The following is a 14,946-nucleotide window of genomic DNA, read 5'->3' as shown; positions in this document are numbered from 1 at the left end:
CAGAAGCCGTTCGGGTTTTTCCTGTCACCATAATTTCTGCCCACGGTATCATCATGCCAAGATGGAGATGTGCTTGATGATTGAGTGTTCATTGCAAGTCCTTTCTCTGCCGCTAGGTCGCAACGCTGATAATCGAGTGTGTGGAAAGAGGACATGTGATTACATCATAGCACCTGTTGCTGCAAAGGATAGGTTCGTTTTCCCTCAGTTCAGAAAAATATGGATTCATTACAGCGTCTCTGCTCCCCGAAGCCTCGAAATTTAAACTTATGTGAAACGTGAGAAATGTTTTTCTTCAGAGTTTTGCTCCAAGTGGTCCGGCCGTTGCCATAGAAACGGCTTTCACACCTGTCTCCTGGAGCAGCGAGTGAATTCCGGCCAGGCACATGTCACGCTCACTTCTGGGTGTGAAGCCTCTTGTGTCATCCGTGGCGCTTTTTCAAGGTGTCGAGTGAACCCTCCCGTCTTGGAGGGAGTATTCGGCTACATCCAGCTGTGAGGCTGATAAAACAATGAATGTGCAGCTTTGTGTGTCACACAAACAACACGGTTGCCAATGTATTATTACGACAACTGGGATTTTTGGAAATTACAGCCCCTGCTGTAAAATTGTGTTATTGTCGTAGCATCCTAAAGAAAAACAGTCTGGTTTGTATAAATATTTGATGTCAGTTTTAGGAGCATGAGACTGCAACTGTAGTAAGATCAGAAATCTTTCTTTGCTTATGTGCACATGTGGTTAACCAGCACTGTTCTTTGTAGTCAGCCCTTTTTCTTTGCCTAATGGTGTCCTCTTCAAAGGAAAACACTTTTTGTTAGCTGTCTATAGTTTGCCGGAGGGGGTGAAATGTCATGGCCTGAGAAAAATGTAGAGATTTAGCAGAGGCAGCAGATGAGAGTGGGAAAGCACGAGCCACAAGAAACCAAACCACCTCTTACTCAAGCTGCAAAGAGCTCATACAGGCCCAGACAGACTGGATCCAACTTGACTCTCCTAGCTTGATTCTGTTTGTCCACCTGGTTCTTTTTGGCTCGCTTAAGGCCGAGTCTCCCTGTCCCACTTGAGTGTGCTTAAGCTCGACATTCACAGCCTTTGCAGTTTAACGGAGCGCATCTGGAACAAGGCAAGGCAGAACGAGCAAAGGCGGGGCCACATCTGGATCTGCTGTTACTATAGGATGCTCTCCTGTGCATTCGTCGTATGGCAGGAATTTTATCAAAGGAGGAAACTGTTGACTGACGCATCACGGACAATTTGCAATTCATGCACTGTTTGTTTTTTTTGGCACTCAACCAAACGGACATCATGCAAAATATCATGCAAAACTCGCAACATGTGTTCCTTATACACACGGGACAGATGCAGGCATGTCTGAGCAGAGACATGCTGAAACAGTTAGAAACTGCTACACTTAAAAAGTTGCTGTCATCGTAAAAGTCTCGGCACAAGCTTCGTATCTATTTTCACCGTCTATTTCGCACTATAGCAAATCTCTCCAGAGATCATCCTGTAAATGGACACATGTATCAAGTGTTAACATCAAAGCGCTAATTATCTGCCATGATGGCTCTTGAAGCTCCTTAAGTGGCTGCCGTTTGAGGGTTTCTTCAGATAAGTGTGGGTGACGTAACCTCGTCTGCTTGCCCCACAGATCAAAGCGAAGGTAGTGACACGACACAGTAGCTTCTCAGACGATATGTAATTACACCCTGCGTTGAACCCATGTACCGTAACAAGGAGGTCAACTGCGGCTTTTGTTGTGCTTCTATTCTCATCGCCGATCACTCCTCTTTCAGCTTGAACTGTTGAACTTGGTGGATAAAAGACAGTCGATGTGGCTTTGACATCAAATAGTTACATGGCTGGAATTGGATGTCTTTCATATTGTAATATCTGTGGTTTCGCAATTCATATTTGTGTCACTCTTTGCTTCTTCCCTCGCTTCTGCAGATGCGAATCCTCGACAAATTCCCGATCGAAGGAGGACAAAAGGACCCCAAAAAGAGAATCATCCCTTTTTTGCCAGGTGATGAATTCAGTGCACAATCACTGTCTGATTTATCCAAAGAATGTAGTGTCCAAGTTCCATGTAAATAAGCGATTTCTATTGTGCTCACTGGTGCTCCTACACACTCCATAGCGTGGCCTACCACATTGCATTGTTTCCTAAACTCCCGTACTCCACCCAGGCCAGATCAATTTGTGGTCATGGCTGTGTCAGTAGGAGTTCTTGCCTAGAGGGATTTGTCTAATCTGATAAACTCATTGTACGCCCAAGCAGAAGAGAGCAGTGAAGAAGAGATCCTTTGTTAGGAAAGCCGCACTACTTCAGTCTGGCCAGTTTTGATCTGCCTGTAAGCCCGACATGGGGTGAACTGGATTCCCTTAGACACAGCGGCAAACTGCTTGCACACTGTAGTGGTTTCAGGCTTTTAGGCATTTACATTAGCCGTCCTAGCAATTATAAAGTGGGGATTAAAAGAAGGGGGCCGAGGGAGAGTTGTCTAGATTAATGGGGCCCTTAGACAACAATTCCCACCATAGTTGATGAGTAAAATGTAAAATGGAGTTCATCATGCTGGCGCTTTTATTTTAATTGCTCTGTTTTGAATGTCTACCTGTCATTTCTTCATTTTTTCTTTAGGTAAAGTCTTGTTTCGCCGCAGTCACATAAGAGATGTCGCCGTCAAAAGGCTGAAACACCTGGATAATTACTGCAAAGTAAGATGATGGTTTCGTACTATATACAGTACACTGCATGTATTGGAAGGGCGCTAATGTCTTATGTCGATGCTCTACTCCCCAGATCACTTGCCACGGCATTTTCAAGGCAGGCCTCAGCATTTATCTCCCCCTACCAGCCTCGACAGGAAAGCGACTGCTCTATCTGCAGCGGTCCTTTCCTGTCACCAATGTAAATAGGCAGCATATGAAGGAAACGAGGGAAACTGGGGGCACGCTGGGCTGAAACAAAAGAATGAATCAGCAGACTTTACGTGTGGCAGTGCGTTCAGATGCCTGCCTGATCCCTTTTACGCTCATTGGGTCACAGAGGGGAAATGTGGGGCAGGTGCGTTGCCAAGTGTGGCAGCAGTTTTCGTTAAGCGGACCTGAGTGTGTTTTCTGAACCGAGCGCAGCTCAATCGAGCTGAGATCACCGGTTGTTACGTTATATCTCCCCTGTGCGTGCTTTCCTTTGTTTCAGCCCTCTCTCTGGGCTCAGAGCCTTCTTCCTTCCCCTCCACACCCTCCGCATCACCGTCTGGTCTTTTCATCTGACTGACTGGACACTGACTAAGTGACCCTGGTTACTCAAACCAAACTCAGGCACCTTTATACGCACTTGCAAACCTTGTAAGATGTGCTCTGACTCCCTTTTCTCTCGCAGGCTCTGATGAAACTTCCTTCCCACATTTCCCAAAGTGAGGAGGTCCTTAAGTTCTTTGAGACCAAGTCAGAAGACCTCAACCCTCCCTCAGAGTGAGTAACTGTGGACTGAAAATCATGAGCTGTTATTGAGTATTAGTGTCTAAGCATCTACTAAACATTGCCCTCTGGTGGGTTGTAAACAAACACTGGGTACAGCAGCAGAGTGTTTGTGCGCTTCAGCAGCTGGGACAGATGTCTTTTTATCCGTGCCGTGACCCTTCTTGATCCAGAGGCTCTGCTGCGTCTCGGATGATTGATTAATACTGGTGGGGAGGCAAAGCGCTTTATTAATAATGATTTCTGGGAGTTGACACCTGATGCCAGGACAAATGGGGAGGGATCAGCGGTGTCACGAGAGTGCAGCTGAGTTCAAGTCCCAGAGCAGATAAAGGCTGTCAGCCGAGTCATTTGTCATCCTCAGTTCAAAGTCAAAGAGTGGGAGTAATTACAGGCTGGCAGCGAGACGATTATTTATCTAAATTCTGCCTTTTCCTTTTGATTTATAAGTTCGCTTGAACGCCGCTAAGAATTTAAACACATCAAACCCACATCTTGTATTTTGTTTGTTTGCGCTGAAGGAGAAAACTGTGAACGTCTTGAGTGGTCTTTCCTCTACCGCCAGGCCCACCACCTTTAACCCCCCCCTAATCCAACCACGTTAATCCCACTTCAAAGTGAGGTCCTCCTCCAGTCGAGGTCTAAAAGCCGTGCCACACAAGTGGTCACGTCACTGCCGGGGGATCTGGACTATTTCAGAATCACTTTTAGGAGCTTATGTTTCAAGATCATAGAAAGGTTTTTGGTGTTAAAAAAGACAATGTATCACATGAACTGTTTAAAATAATAGGAAAATGACTGGAAAGACTGAGCAAAATAATCAGTGACAGTTATGGACATTGTCCTCATCTGCTACTGCCATCTAATGGTTGACAGAGGCCACTGCACATATTAAAAATAAAAATGAATGCATGTAACGTTGTTCCGTCACAAGAGGGAGACATGTTATAAGATTCCAAATGCAGCAATGTACACCGATCAGCCACAACATTATGATGAAGGACGGGAGAAGTAAATAACATTGACCATTTTGTGACAATACAATGTTCTGCTAGATCCCAAACTGATCAAGTATCTGTGGGATGATCCACAGAGGCCCCTCCCCTCAACCCATAGGACCCAAAGTCCCCCACTAACAACATGCTGTTGCCAGACACCACAGGACACCCTCAGAAGGACCATGTCCATTCTCTGATGAGTCACAACTGTTTAGGAGGCACAAGGGAGACCTACACAATATCAGGAAGGTGGTCATAATGTTATGCCTGATTGGTGTATTACAATACTCGCAAATGAAGCAGAAGTGTGTAGATTCTTTTCATCATAATTGTCCAAAGTGATGTAATCAAAAAGCACATCTTTCTCTCTTTTAAATGTGTAATATAAATTGGGTAATAGACCGACATCTATTCAAATACAGTGTGAAGTTTTGGGAACATTACAACAAAGTGGACCTTAGGGGTGCCCATCTGAAATTCATGTGACTAGGGTCTGCTGACGTCCCAGTTCCCGCCTGCAAATAGTGGATGTTGTTCAGATTAAACCAGGTGGTATCTTCTTTTTTTTTTGGTTCTCCCACTGCTGACACATTTACTGCCAGAAACTTTCCAGACTCTGGGCGTGAATGGCGTTGAAAGCTTTTCTGGAGAGATGTTACATATCACTGTTTGACTCCCACCATTAACAGGCATTAGTCGTGTGAGTTTCAGGTGTGGCCACTGTTTTAGTAAGTTGTTTAAATGACCTATAAAGATCTATAAAGTCAGGCTTGCCTACAGTCGCAGGTATGTTTTTTTGCACAGTATTGAACAGTGAACATTCAGTGATAAAGTAATTTCAGAGACCTAACTATCTCACAAGAAAATGAAACTTCAACATTATCATACATTTGTATAATAGAAACTTTTTTTTTTTTTTTTTAAATATTCTTACAATTCATCCCTCACCCTGAGGGACCCAAATTAGTCTGCGACAGAAGACATGTAGAGAATATTTTGGAGTTTAGATTGCCTCTATCATATTGAATGCCAGTGGCTATATATAAAATTAAAATACAACGTTTTGGTCATTGATCATTCTTTCAACACTGCAGATTTAAAATTGGATGTTTGTCTCGACAAACACAAACATTGTTTCTTCAACCGCGCCAGTTAGCCAGTGAATTTTGGTGCCACGCGACTTTGTTTTTACTTTATATTATTTTAAGCGTTAATACTGTAAGGATGATTAATAACAGTGGGGAAATACCCTGTGCTTTCAATCCATCCTAAATATTTATTGTGCAGCCTGGAGACCAGCTCCAGCTTTGAGGCCTCTGAGGCATCTGGGGGAATACTGAAGAGTATGTACTGTAAATATATCACCTTATTTCTCCATTTTAAATAACAATTCAGCTAAAGCCGAATATTACGTTAAAACATACAGACTTATTTGCATTATATGTTGCGGACACATTCATGGGCCTTTTGCTATGCATTTCCCCCAATGGATGTATTTGTACTCATTGCTGGGTGGTTGAGTTGAGTCATACTGTTGACTTTACAGCTACTTTTAGACTTGGTATTCTGCATATGGGACCTGGCAGCAAACACATTTAGCAGTATGAGTAGGGGTGTTAGATGACCCCAAGCGATTAATAAAGAAATAAAGAGAAAAATATTATTAAGTTGCTAAAAGAAGTGCTTTTTTTTGCTGCAAAGCAGTCCCGACTAACAGGTGAGATGTTTTTATTATAGGCCGCAGTCGTAAAGTTACACCTCTGAATCGTAGGAGTTGCTGTATAAAATCTGAAGCTTCTAAGTGAATTGACACACTCCGTGATGACGTTGAACACAGAATCATTCTTGCATTAAGTTTTATTTTAGTCCATTTCTTATCCTATTCTTTAAACTATAAATTCATCCAGGTTCATTATGATTCCAGGTCATATGAGAGGTCTTATACCCTTTGAAAATGTAAAAACGAAATGTGGTTAATTAATGTGGTATATACACTCACTTGCCAGTTACAGTTAGGTTCACTAATGCACTAAATTTTAACTTCATGAAGGTTATGGTATTCAGCATTTGAGAGAGAGATGTTGTTTCAACTTTTCATTTTGGAGGCTGTGGTTTGTAGTACTATTGAATTGTAGTATTTGACCCTATTTTAGTCAGTGGGCTAGGCTTATTTTAAACCAGATCGTGATGTTGACACCAAGGATCGTGAACAGCAGCAGAATGCAACTAATGATAGACACTGTTGCCCATAATGTTGGAACAACTTTGTTTTCAGACACACTCCTCTATTTATACACATATATCAGTTATATGTTTGGAAGGGATTGCTCAATAACGTTTTGAGAAGATATACACTTTTTCTATTAAGAATAAATCACATCGTCACTGTCATTTTATGAGAGCAGGTGAAGCATATTTTATTCCAGCTATATGGGCGACAGTGTTTATTAAAAACTTCATCTAACTTCATTCAAGGGGTCAAAGGACCGGTTCGCTGAGTTGTGTTTTTTCTTCAACATATTCACATAACAGATGGTGCAGGATATTTAGTCACTACAAGATGCATTTGTATTCTGAATGAACTCGGTTGTTTTTGCTAAAACCTCTCCTCTGTATCTGTACACAGATACGTACCTTCATCACATTCTTTCCCATGCAATGATCAGACGAACTGTCATTGCCTGCCTGACTCCAATGATAACCTTAACCAAAATCCAATAATTAACCTTTAACTTTGATGTGGACACCTGCTTTTTGTCCTTAAATCGAGGTTGCTGTCCCGCATTGTGAATGTGTAAACACAGCATGATTAATGCCACTGCACAATAATGTGTTCTAAATTATATAAAATACACTGTATTTGTCTGCAGAGTGTTTTCTTCTTAGCCTAAAGCTTAATTTGACATCACTGTTTCACCGCAAGGGAAGTTATTAGTGGCTGATACGTGGTCAAACTAACATTCTTCTAGACTGACATCACCGTGCAATCATGGCCAAACTTTGTTGGAGATTTGGGCCGGTATGCATGATTTTACTGAGCTTGTGTGTGTGTGAGGATTTGCGCAGCACCGTTACCTTTGTAGAGGACACACACACAAAAATCAGACCTCTGTTCAATGACGCCGACCCGCTGACCCCCGGGGCTGGAGGTTACCCCCGCAGAGGTTAACCTGAGGCCATGCAGGAGAGTCTGTGTAATGTATACACGGCATAGGGCAGATCCTCCAGTCCTCTGGCTCGGCTGAAAAAATGTGAGAAAATGATAAAACGGTAATATCTCACACATTCCTTTTGAAATAGGCCCACCTACAAAGATTGCGCTGCAGTTGTGCGCAAACAGATGGTCCCTCTCAACTGGAGCTTGGGACGGATTCTCAGGGGTTTGGACTTTTAATGATGTGTTCTGCTCTGGTGCACGTGCAACGTACTGTACTTGCATCTCCCGGCATGGGCGTCTACACAATGAAACCAAAACTGTATGAATAGTGACGACAGTCTCCCAAATTCTCTCTCTCTCTCTCTTTCTCTCACGGTTAACTGAAAAAAAAAAAAAGTCTTAAACATTTAATAGTGTTTGGACATATTTTCGCTCCCCCTTACCTTCCCCTCATCTATTAGATTTTACTGGTGATAGGAGGACGACGCACAGAGTCAGAGCTGTGTGCTCAGTCTCCTCCTGGGAGGAATATTACTCCACCTCTGCGCTAAGGGTCACGGACAAGCGGGGCAGGTCAAGCATCTACTTTATCCCCATCATTTCTCCCTGTACAGTTCTTCTCTCCAGTTACAACCCCTCCCCTTCTGGATTTCAGCAAAACAAACATCGTATATTCTGAAACATTAGCATCTTTTAAAATGAATTATGCACACTGTGAGTGGGTGAACATAAACACACTAATGTTTTCCAAATTTACGCTCCTGTACTTAAAGAAATGCTCACCTTTGCTCGTGTAAGATGTGCTCATTACTTTGTTTCCTCCCGTCTCCACACTTTCTTTGTGCACAATCTGTTTAGGCTATGCTTATTTTTTAATAAACTGCAACCCCCCCTTTTTTTTGTCGGCTCGGCATAAATGTTTAACATTACTGCCGTTCCAGCCCTTCGTATCATATACAAAGTTATGAAGTCCATGCTGCAGCTGTTTTTCCGCAGCACGCTTGGAGATGCAATATAAACATTATTCTTGCTCTGTCACAGTCCAATGTAGCAGTGCATTCATGGTCGTTTGATTTCATAATTAAGTTTGTGTATCTTTAATGAAGCTATTAAAAGTGAGCTATTACGTGTGTGATTAGAAATGTCTCATAATGGATCCGTCTCCGATCGAGCATCTGGAAACAGAGAAGCCTTAGAGAAGCCTTGTGCCAAAAATGACTTTATCTGAATCAACAGAGGAACAGTTATAAAAAGCTTAAAGGTAAAAGCTTAAGCAAGATGTGTTGCTTTGCCTGAACTAAGGGGTAACAATAATATTACATTTCTGGTGATTGTCCTCTGAAAAGCAAAACCAAATGTGAAACTGCGCAAAACCTCCCTTACAAATTGCAAAATACTTCGAAAAACTTTTCTTGTTAACTGGAATCAGTGAATTCACCGAGAGCCGGTGAACAGACTGTAACCTGGCGAATGTTGGACAAGGTTTATCCAAACATGTGCTCATATCCATAACTGGCCGTGGCTCCAGTCCTGCTGCTGGCCCCTCCACAGAGCCAGGTGTCTCTTCCCATCTGTGTCAAACCTCGCTGCAGATCTGCTAACTAAACGAGGTCGTGCAGCCAGCGGTCTGGCCTGAAATGTTCGCACATCTCCCGAATCATCATCGCTGATGTACCTGCATTGCAGCAAATGAAGCATGAGAACTCAAATTTGAAGCGACAACACATTAGTGTGTGAATTAAAACGTATTCATCATGCTCTCACTGTTTGTTTCTAATTGACAAACTTCTGTCAGTCTTAGAAAGCTTGCGTTTATTTTCTGAACAGAACAACGGTGACGGTTTACAATAAGGCAAACGTCCCAGTGCAAATGACTGTGAGAGCTCATCACGTTGCAGCTCGAGGAAACACATGCAAACAAAGAAATGGCAAGAAAACATCTTCGCCAAATTGTCAACACAGGCGCAGCTTTGAAAGACGAAACAAAACAAGCTGAGAAATTCAGAAAAACCCAATGAAATAAAACTTTACGGCCCTTTTAAGACGTTGTATTAACGTGAGTGATTGGATTGCAAGGGGCAAGCTTATAGTACAGATGTGAACACACCAGGAGGCATTTGAGATCCGACCACATTTTGAGGTGGTCTGAGATGCTGGTCACCACATTCCTTTAGCTTCTAACCAACTATAGATAGAAATAAATCTAAACAAGTGGAAATTGACATATGAAATTATTCAGCTGGAGTAGGCTGTGTGTAATTCCTTCATAAAAAATACCCAGGTGTTGATTTTATAACTGCAAAGTCACCATATCGAGTTAAGTTGTGTATTTCCTCAATAATAGCCGGTGTCTTTACTTACCTTTATTACTGGAGATCTTTATTTCACTGGTGAAAAACGGTGTAGTAGTGAGTGATCTCTTAAAAATGATGTAGCCTACGTGCTATTTGAGAGCGATAAATTGTGATCTGATCTCAAGCAGTGGCTCTGAGGCACAAGGTGTGAGCGGCCTGATAGTTGTGGTCAGATTGGCAAGAATTAAACCAGATTGTCTCCATACTACAGATGGAGGCCAGTGTTCTGAGAAACCCGCAGAAGTGCAGTAAATGTGAGAGCAGTGAATGGTGAGATAAGCGTCAGAGCACAGAGCAGGTTCATTGACACCAACTCTCTTACATTCACTGTTTGGTTAGAGTCCAGGCTCTGGGGACAGAAAGACGCTTTCTTGTCTAAACATGAATGGGATTAAGAAGGAGATATGATACTGTTGTCTCGTACATAAGTGGCGTTCTGTTAAAAAGAAGCAGCTGCATCACCCGCGTATACTGATCCGTGCACACGTTGATGTATATTGGCTAAAAAGGCTGATGTTTGCTTTGTTACTGTCCTTGACATACTTAACTGTGGGACTCACCCGTGCGTGTCCCACCCTGTCTCCCTCCCTCTGGTAGCGGGTCAAGTTCTGCATGCATTCTCAACGAGGGTTTGGCTGGTACTCGTGTGCCAACTGCCCTTGGATGGTCTCGGGAAGAGATTCAGCCGTAGCCGGTTACTGGATTGATCGAGCCGTTATCAATGCGCTGACTGAAAATGTTGCTCTGGTGTTGTTTCTTTTTCAGAGACTGCGGAGGCTCGGGCCGACGTAAATCAGGTAAGGGAACTCTTTTACTTCCGTCAGTGCACGATCATCTGTACTGTGTGATTTAGTTTGATTTCAAGACGTCTCTGTGCACAAACTGTAACAGTTTTCATCAGTTTTCAAACAGCTGCTTAAAAGGGGGGAATTCCACCGACTGCACGTTTCCAGGTCTCTTTACAAGTGTTGAGGAGCTTGAGGAAATGATGTCAGCTGCTGGTTGAGGTTGAAAAAAAAGACTCACTGAATGCACTGGCAGGGGTTGAGCTGCATTGTAGGTGATATGGCACCCAGTTATTGTAAAGATAAAGAGTGCTTAAAGCTGAAAAGATCAGTCGATTTATTTATTAGCTGATCTCAAATGAGAGAATTTGTGGATTTTCACATATGGCAGCAGAATATGTTTGGACAAAACAAGTAATTGGAGCCCTGACCTTTAATTAATTGTAAAAAATAATCTGCAGATTAACTGATAGTGAAGATAATTGGTGTTGTTTGTTGTAAAGCAAATTATATCTTGGATTTTTCAATTAAAATGATCCATATAGGCCATAGGAGACTGATATTATTAAGAGTGCAACGCTAAATCAACTGCAAACACACGCCCTCTTTTGTATTATTATTAAATGGTTGAGAAGTACTTGTTGGGTGGGAGACGCCACCTGTTTGTGCCTCTGTATTTGCATTGCCAGCAGTGGCTGCTCGGTCTGTATTCTTGTGTGTGTGAGAGAGTGCGAAGAGGACAGAAAGACCGAGTGACTCAGCTGAGCATGGGGATATGAGCGTAGGAGGCGGCAGGAAAAGTATGAGAGGGGATTGCTGAACAGCTGTGCAATTGTTGTGTGTTTGCGTGCGCGTGTGCATGTGCATGCTCAGAATACCCGCGTGCATCGCCGAATTACACGTTAGCCCTGCAATCAGACGTCGCAGTGGCCATCCTTCATGCAGTCTGCCATAGTTGACATAGCTGGGCCGTGAAAGTGTGCAAACGACCCGCGAGTTAATTTTTTTTCTGTGGGTGATCCACTCTGAGGAAAGGCTGCGCTGGAGCTGCCACCAAATGAAATAAGACCCCAAACTAATTTCATTATGTGTTCCATGGTATTGAGGCTTTATGTAACAGGGAATTCCAGCGACATAGTGAAATGGAAAAATTGTCTTATTTCAGCTGTGAGTGTGTGTGTCTGTGTGTGTGTAGCCTACATTCAGTCTGTGCAAGATATTAGATTGGCTTCCAGTTATATTCATATCGGCTGCCTGGAAAGTTCATCGATGCCGCTTGCATCCACAGTTTCCAGCTGTTTTATTCCAAATGATTTGGTTTAATATCAAATATGTTATCAGCAAGTTACTTTTCCATGATGTGATTATATTTATATCCAATTTAAGTCAATCGGATCAAGTCTACCAATAAAAACATTAATAACACACTTTACTGTTTGCCCGGTCGGTTTATAATTCACAGTCAACACTTAGCACATAGTGTACAGTCTCTTCATACAGGACCTCGAAACCGTAGTCCCCACGCTGGACATTAGTGGTCGGAGATTGATCTCTCTCTGTTAAAGCAGGGCAGCAGATAAAGCGCAGCGAGTCTGCGGTGAATTTGTGCTGTATCTGCAGCTTATGGTTTCCGTAATTACACGGTGCCGGTCTCCCATAAGAGTTTACTGAGCCCCTGCCCCAAACAGGAGAATGTGGGCCTTTGCCACAAAATTGCGAGCGGTTAAAGGTTCGACTAGAAACTCTGTTTACCTGGCGAGCAGGAGAAATTAGAAGAACACGCTCAGAGATGATCACTTACTTTGGGTTTTGTTTTAGTCTTGCTCTACGTCACTGGATTGCGTGATGATTGGTAAATTTGCTTTTTGGGAAACTACCGAAAGGAAAGTGTGTTATATAAACTGTTTTTTTAGTGAGATTCAGAGCAATTATTTGTGACTTTAACGAGTCCTATGAGGTTGAAGAAGACCACATTTTTGATTCTGCATCATATCAAGACGACTACCTACATTAAGTTCAAAGAAAGACATACTGTCTTCTGTCTAACATATAATGAAGTTGACCACTAATGAAGGGATGTTCTGTCATACGCAAACCCCTGAAGGGGAAAAACTATCTACTACTACTTACGTTACAGGACGCTGAGCTTCAGGGGCTTCTTCAAAGCATTAGTGCGCTCAGACAGAAAGCTATCTGACCAGAGGACGGTTAGAAACTGTGCAGGAGAGGAAAAGAAACGGAGCACTCGGGGGTGTAGTGCATGTGAAAAGCAGCTGGAGAGGAGAGGAGGTTTACGTGGCAAGTGGAAACCATGTCAGTGTTGCGCGCAGGCCGAGGGAGTGCGTTTATGTGCGCAGACTTGCTGTCTTTATTTGAGCTGCAGGTCTCCGGGGGCCTGCCGGGTGCGTGTGTGTGTGTGTTTATGTGTGAGGCTGTGTCTGCGCTGATGTTTAAGTACTGTGTGTTGGTAAGCACGCTCATCGGGAAGAGAAGGGTTAATCTGTTAAGGGGCTAGATGGTGGGTGGGTCAAGAGGTCTGGGTGTTTGTTTGCGTTTGCAGATGGATAAGATTTTAAACTGGCATAGGAAATCATTACTGCAAATGAGCACTTCCAAATCACTTTAACAAGCTTACGCTGTTTCAGCCACTTCTTTCTCAATGAGCAGCTATTGAACGCTGGGACTTTAGACACGCCATAAACCCCTTCCTAGACCTGTGCACAATGAGGACTCTCACAGTACCTGAAAGAGTCGTTTTGTGGTTTAACCCAAGTTTAAATCAAATGTTAGATTGTTTTTTTTTTTGCTTCATAAATATTGCTGCTCAGCACACTAACATCAGTCGTGCCCAGTTACCAGTGAACTCTGGCTGTGCCGAAGCACCGCCCCCCTGCGACACACAGCAGATCCAATACAGGCCGCTCTGTTTCTGATAAGTGGCCATTTCTCACAGTGGACTCACCCCCCTGGAGGCAGAGCTTAAGCTTCAAAACCCTGTGTTTAAAGACAGAACCCCTTCTGTATGAAAATTAGATCATTTATTTGTAATCTCATAAGGGGTGTCAGTATTGTCACGGGATGGGTTACGGTCCTTTTCCTCGAGAGGTGAAGGCGTCAGAGTTTCTGCTGGAAAACCTGATGAAGCGGAGAGATTGGTTTGAATCCCGCTCATTAAAGTAGCAGTTTTAATCTGTTTCCAGTCCTTTTTGCATCATCCAGTGCAATGGTATCTGCTGATGTTATTTCTAGGGGCGCTACAGAGCCATGTTTATTATCAGTGTCATGTGTCTGCACACCAAGATGCACTTCACATGATGCGCGTCCCCGCAGTGGCTCCGCGTATTTTACTGTTTGTGAGTTGGTTGAAAGAAAGGGAAGACGGAAGACTGCTAGGAACCAAACATGGGTGTAAACAATGTGGATTTCAAATTCTTGCAAACCTCCGCACTCCAAATATTTCTTGAGGAAGGCGGTACTCGATGCATTTTACAGCAAATCTAAACAAAACTTCAAATGCTTCCAAGAAAAACTCTTCTCTGGAAATCTATCTAATGTAGCTTTTCCTGGAACTTTTCTAATCTCCAGTGCCTTCACAATCATATTTAAACTTTTAAAGTATTGAGGCGCTCAGCAGATCACAGCACTTGATCTGCTGGGTGCAGATATTTCTGAATATTTTTGAACCCAGAATGTTTTCATCAGTTTTTAACAGCGATGTGAAGGCTGTCTCACTGTAGGATGATTTTGGGGAGCGTTTCTGTACTACTTATTTGTGGTCTGCCCCTTCTCCCCCAGGGCCACATACTGATTCAATGACATGAGTACATCTGTACTACATTGAACAGCAGTTCTGTGTCCCTCTCTAATCCAGCTGCACATCTGCAGCTGATGAGCCAAACAAAGGCATCGCACTTTGCCAAATTTTACTCCTCTCAGCCCGGTTCTGCTCTCATAAAGTTACCCCAGGGTTCAGAACGTGGCAATAAAACATGAAGGCCTGTGCCAGCTATGGTATCAACCAAAAAAAAAACAAAAAAACAACTCTCACAAAGAACATCCCAAAAGGGTAAACGAGGCTCCCTGTTTTCCTCCTTCTTGGTGATGAATTATTGCAAAGTTCCCTGCTGTCATCGTCTTTGGATGGAGCTGATGACGGCCGGGTGGG

The 14,946-nt window shown here is 43.1% G+C and overlaps 1 protein-coding gene across 2 annotated transcripts in view; it reads left to right on the top strand.

The window, feature by feature from the left end:
- Positions 1–14,946, top strand: part of LOC311500641 (SH3 and PX domain-containing protein 2A-like) — a 51,296-nt gene that overhangs the window by 11,065 nt on the left and 25,285 nt on the right. For both annotated transcript variants that reach the window (XM_084562158.1, XM_084562159.1), the window contains exons 3-6: positions 1,952–2,027; positions 2,646–2,722; positions 3,390–3,481; positions 10,762–10,793. In XM_084562158.1, coding sequence (XP_084418284.1) covers positions 1,952–2,027; positions 2,646–2,722; positions 3,390–3,481; positions 10,762–10,793 — 277 coding nt within the window. The remainder of the gene's footprint in view (positions 1–1,951; positions 2,028–2,645; positions 2,723–3,389; positions 3,482–10,761; positions 10,794–14,946) is intronic.

The sequence above is a fragment of the Chelon labrosus genome (assembly GCF_963514085.1).
Source record: "Chelon labrosus genome assembly, chromosome: 15".
Lineage (NCBI taxonomy): Eukaryota > Metazoa > Chordata > Actinopteri > Mugiliformes > Mugilidae > Chelon > Chelon labrosus.
This window is presented reverse-complemented; position numbering and strand designations above follow the sequence as displayed.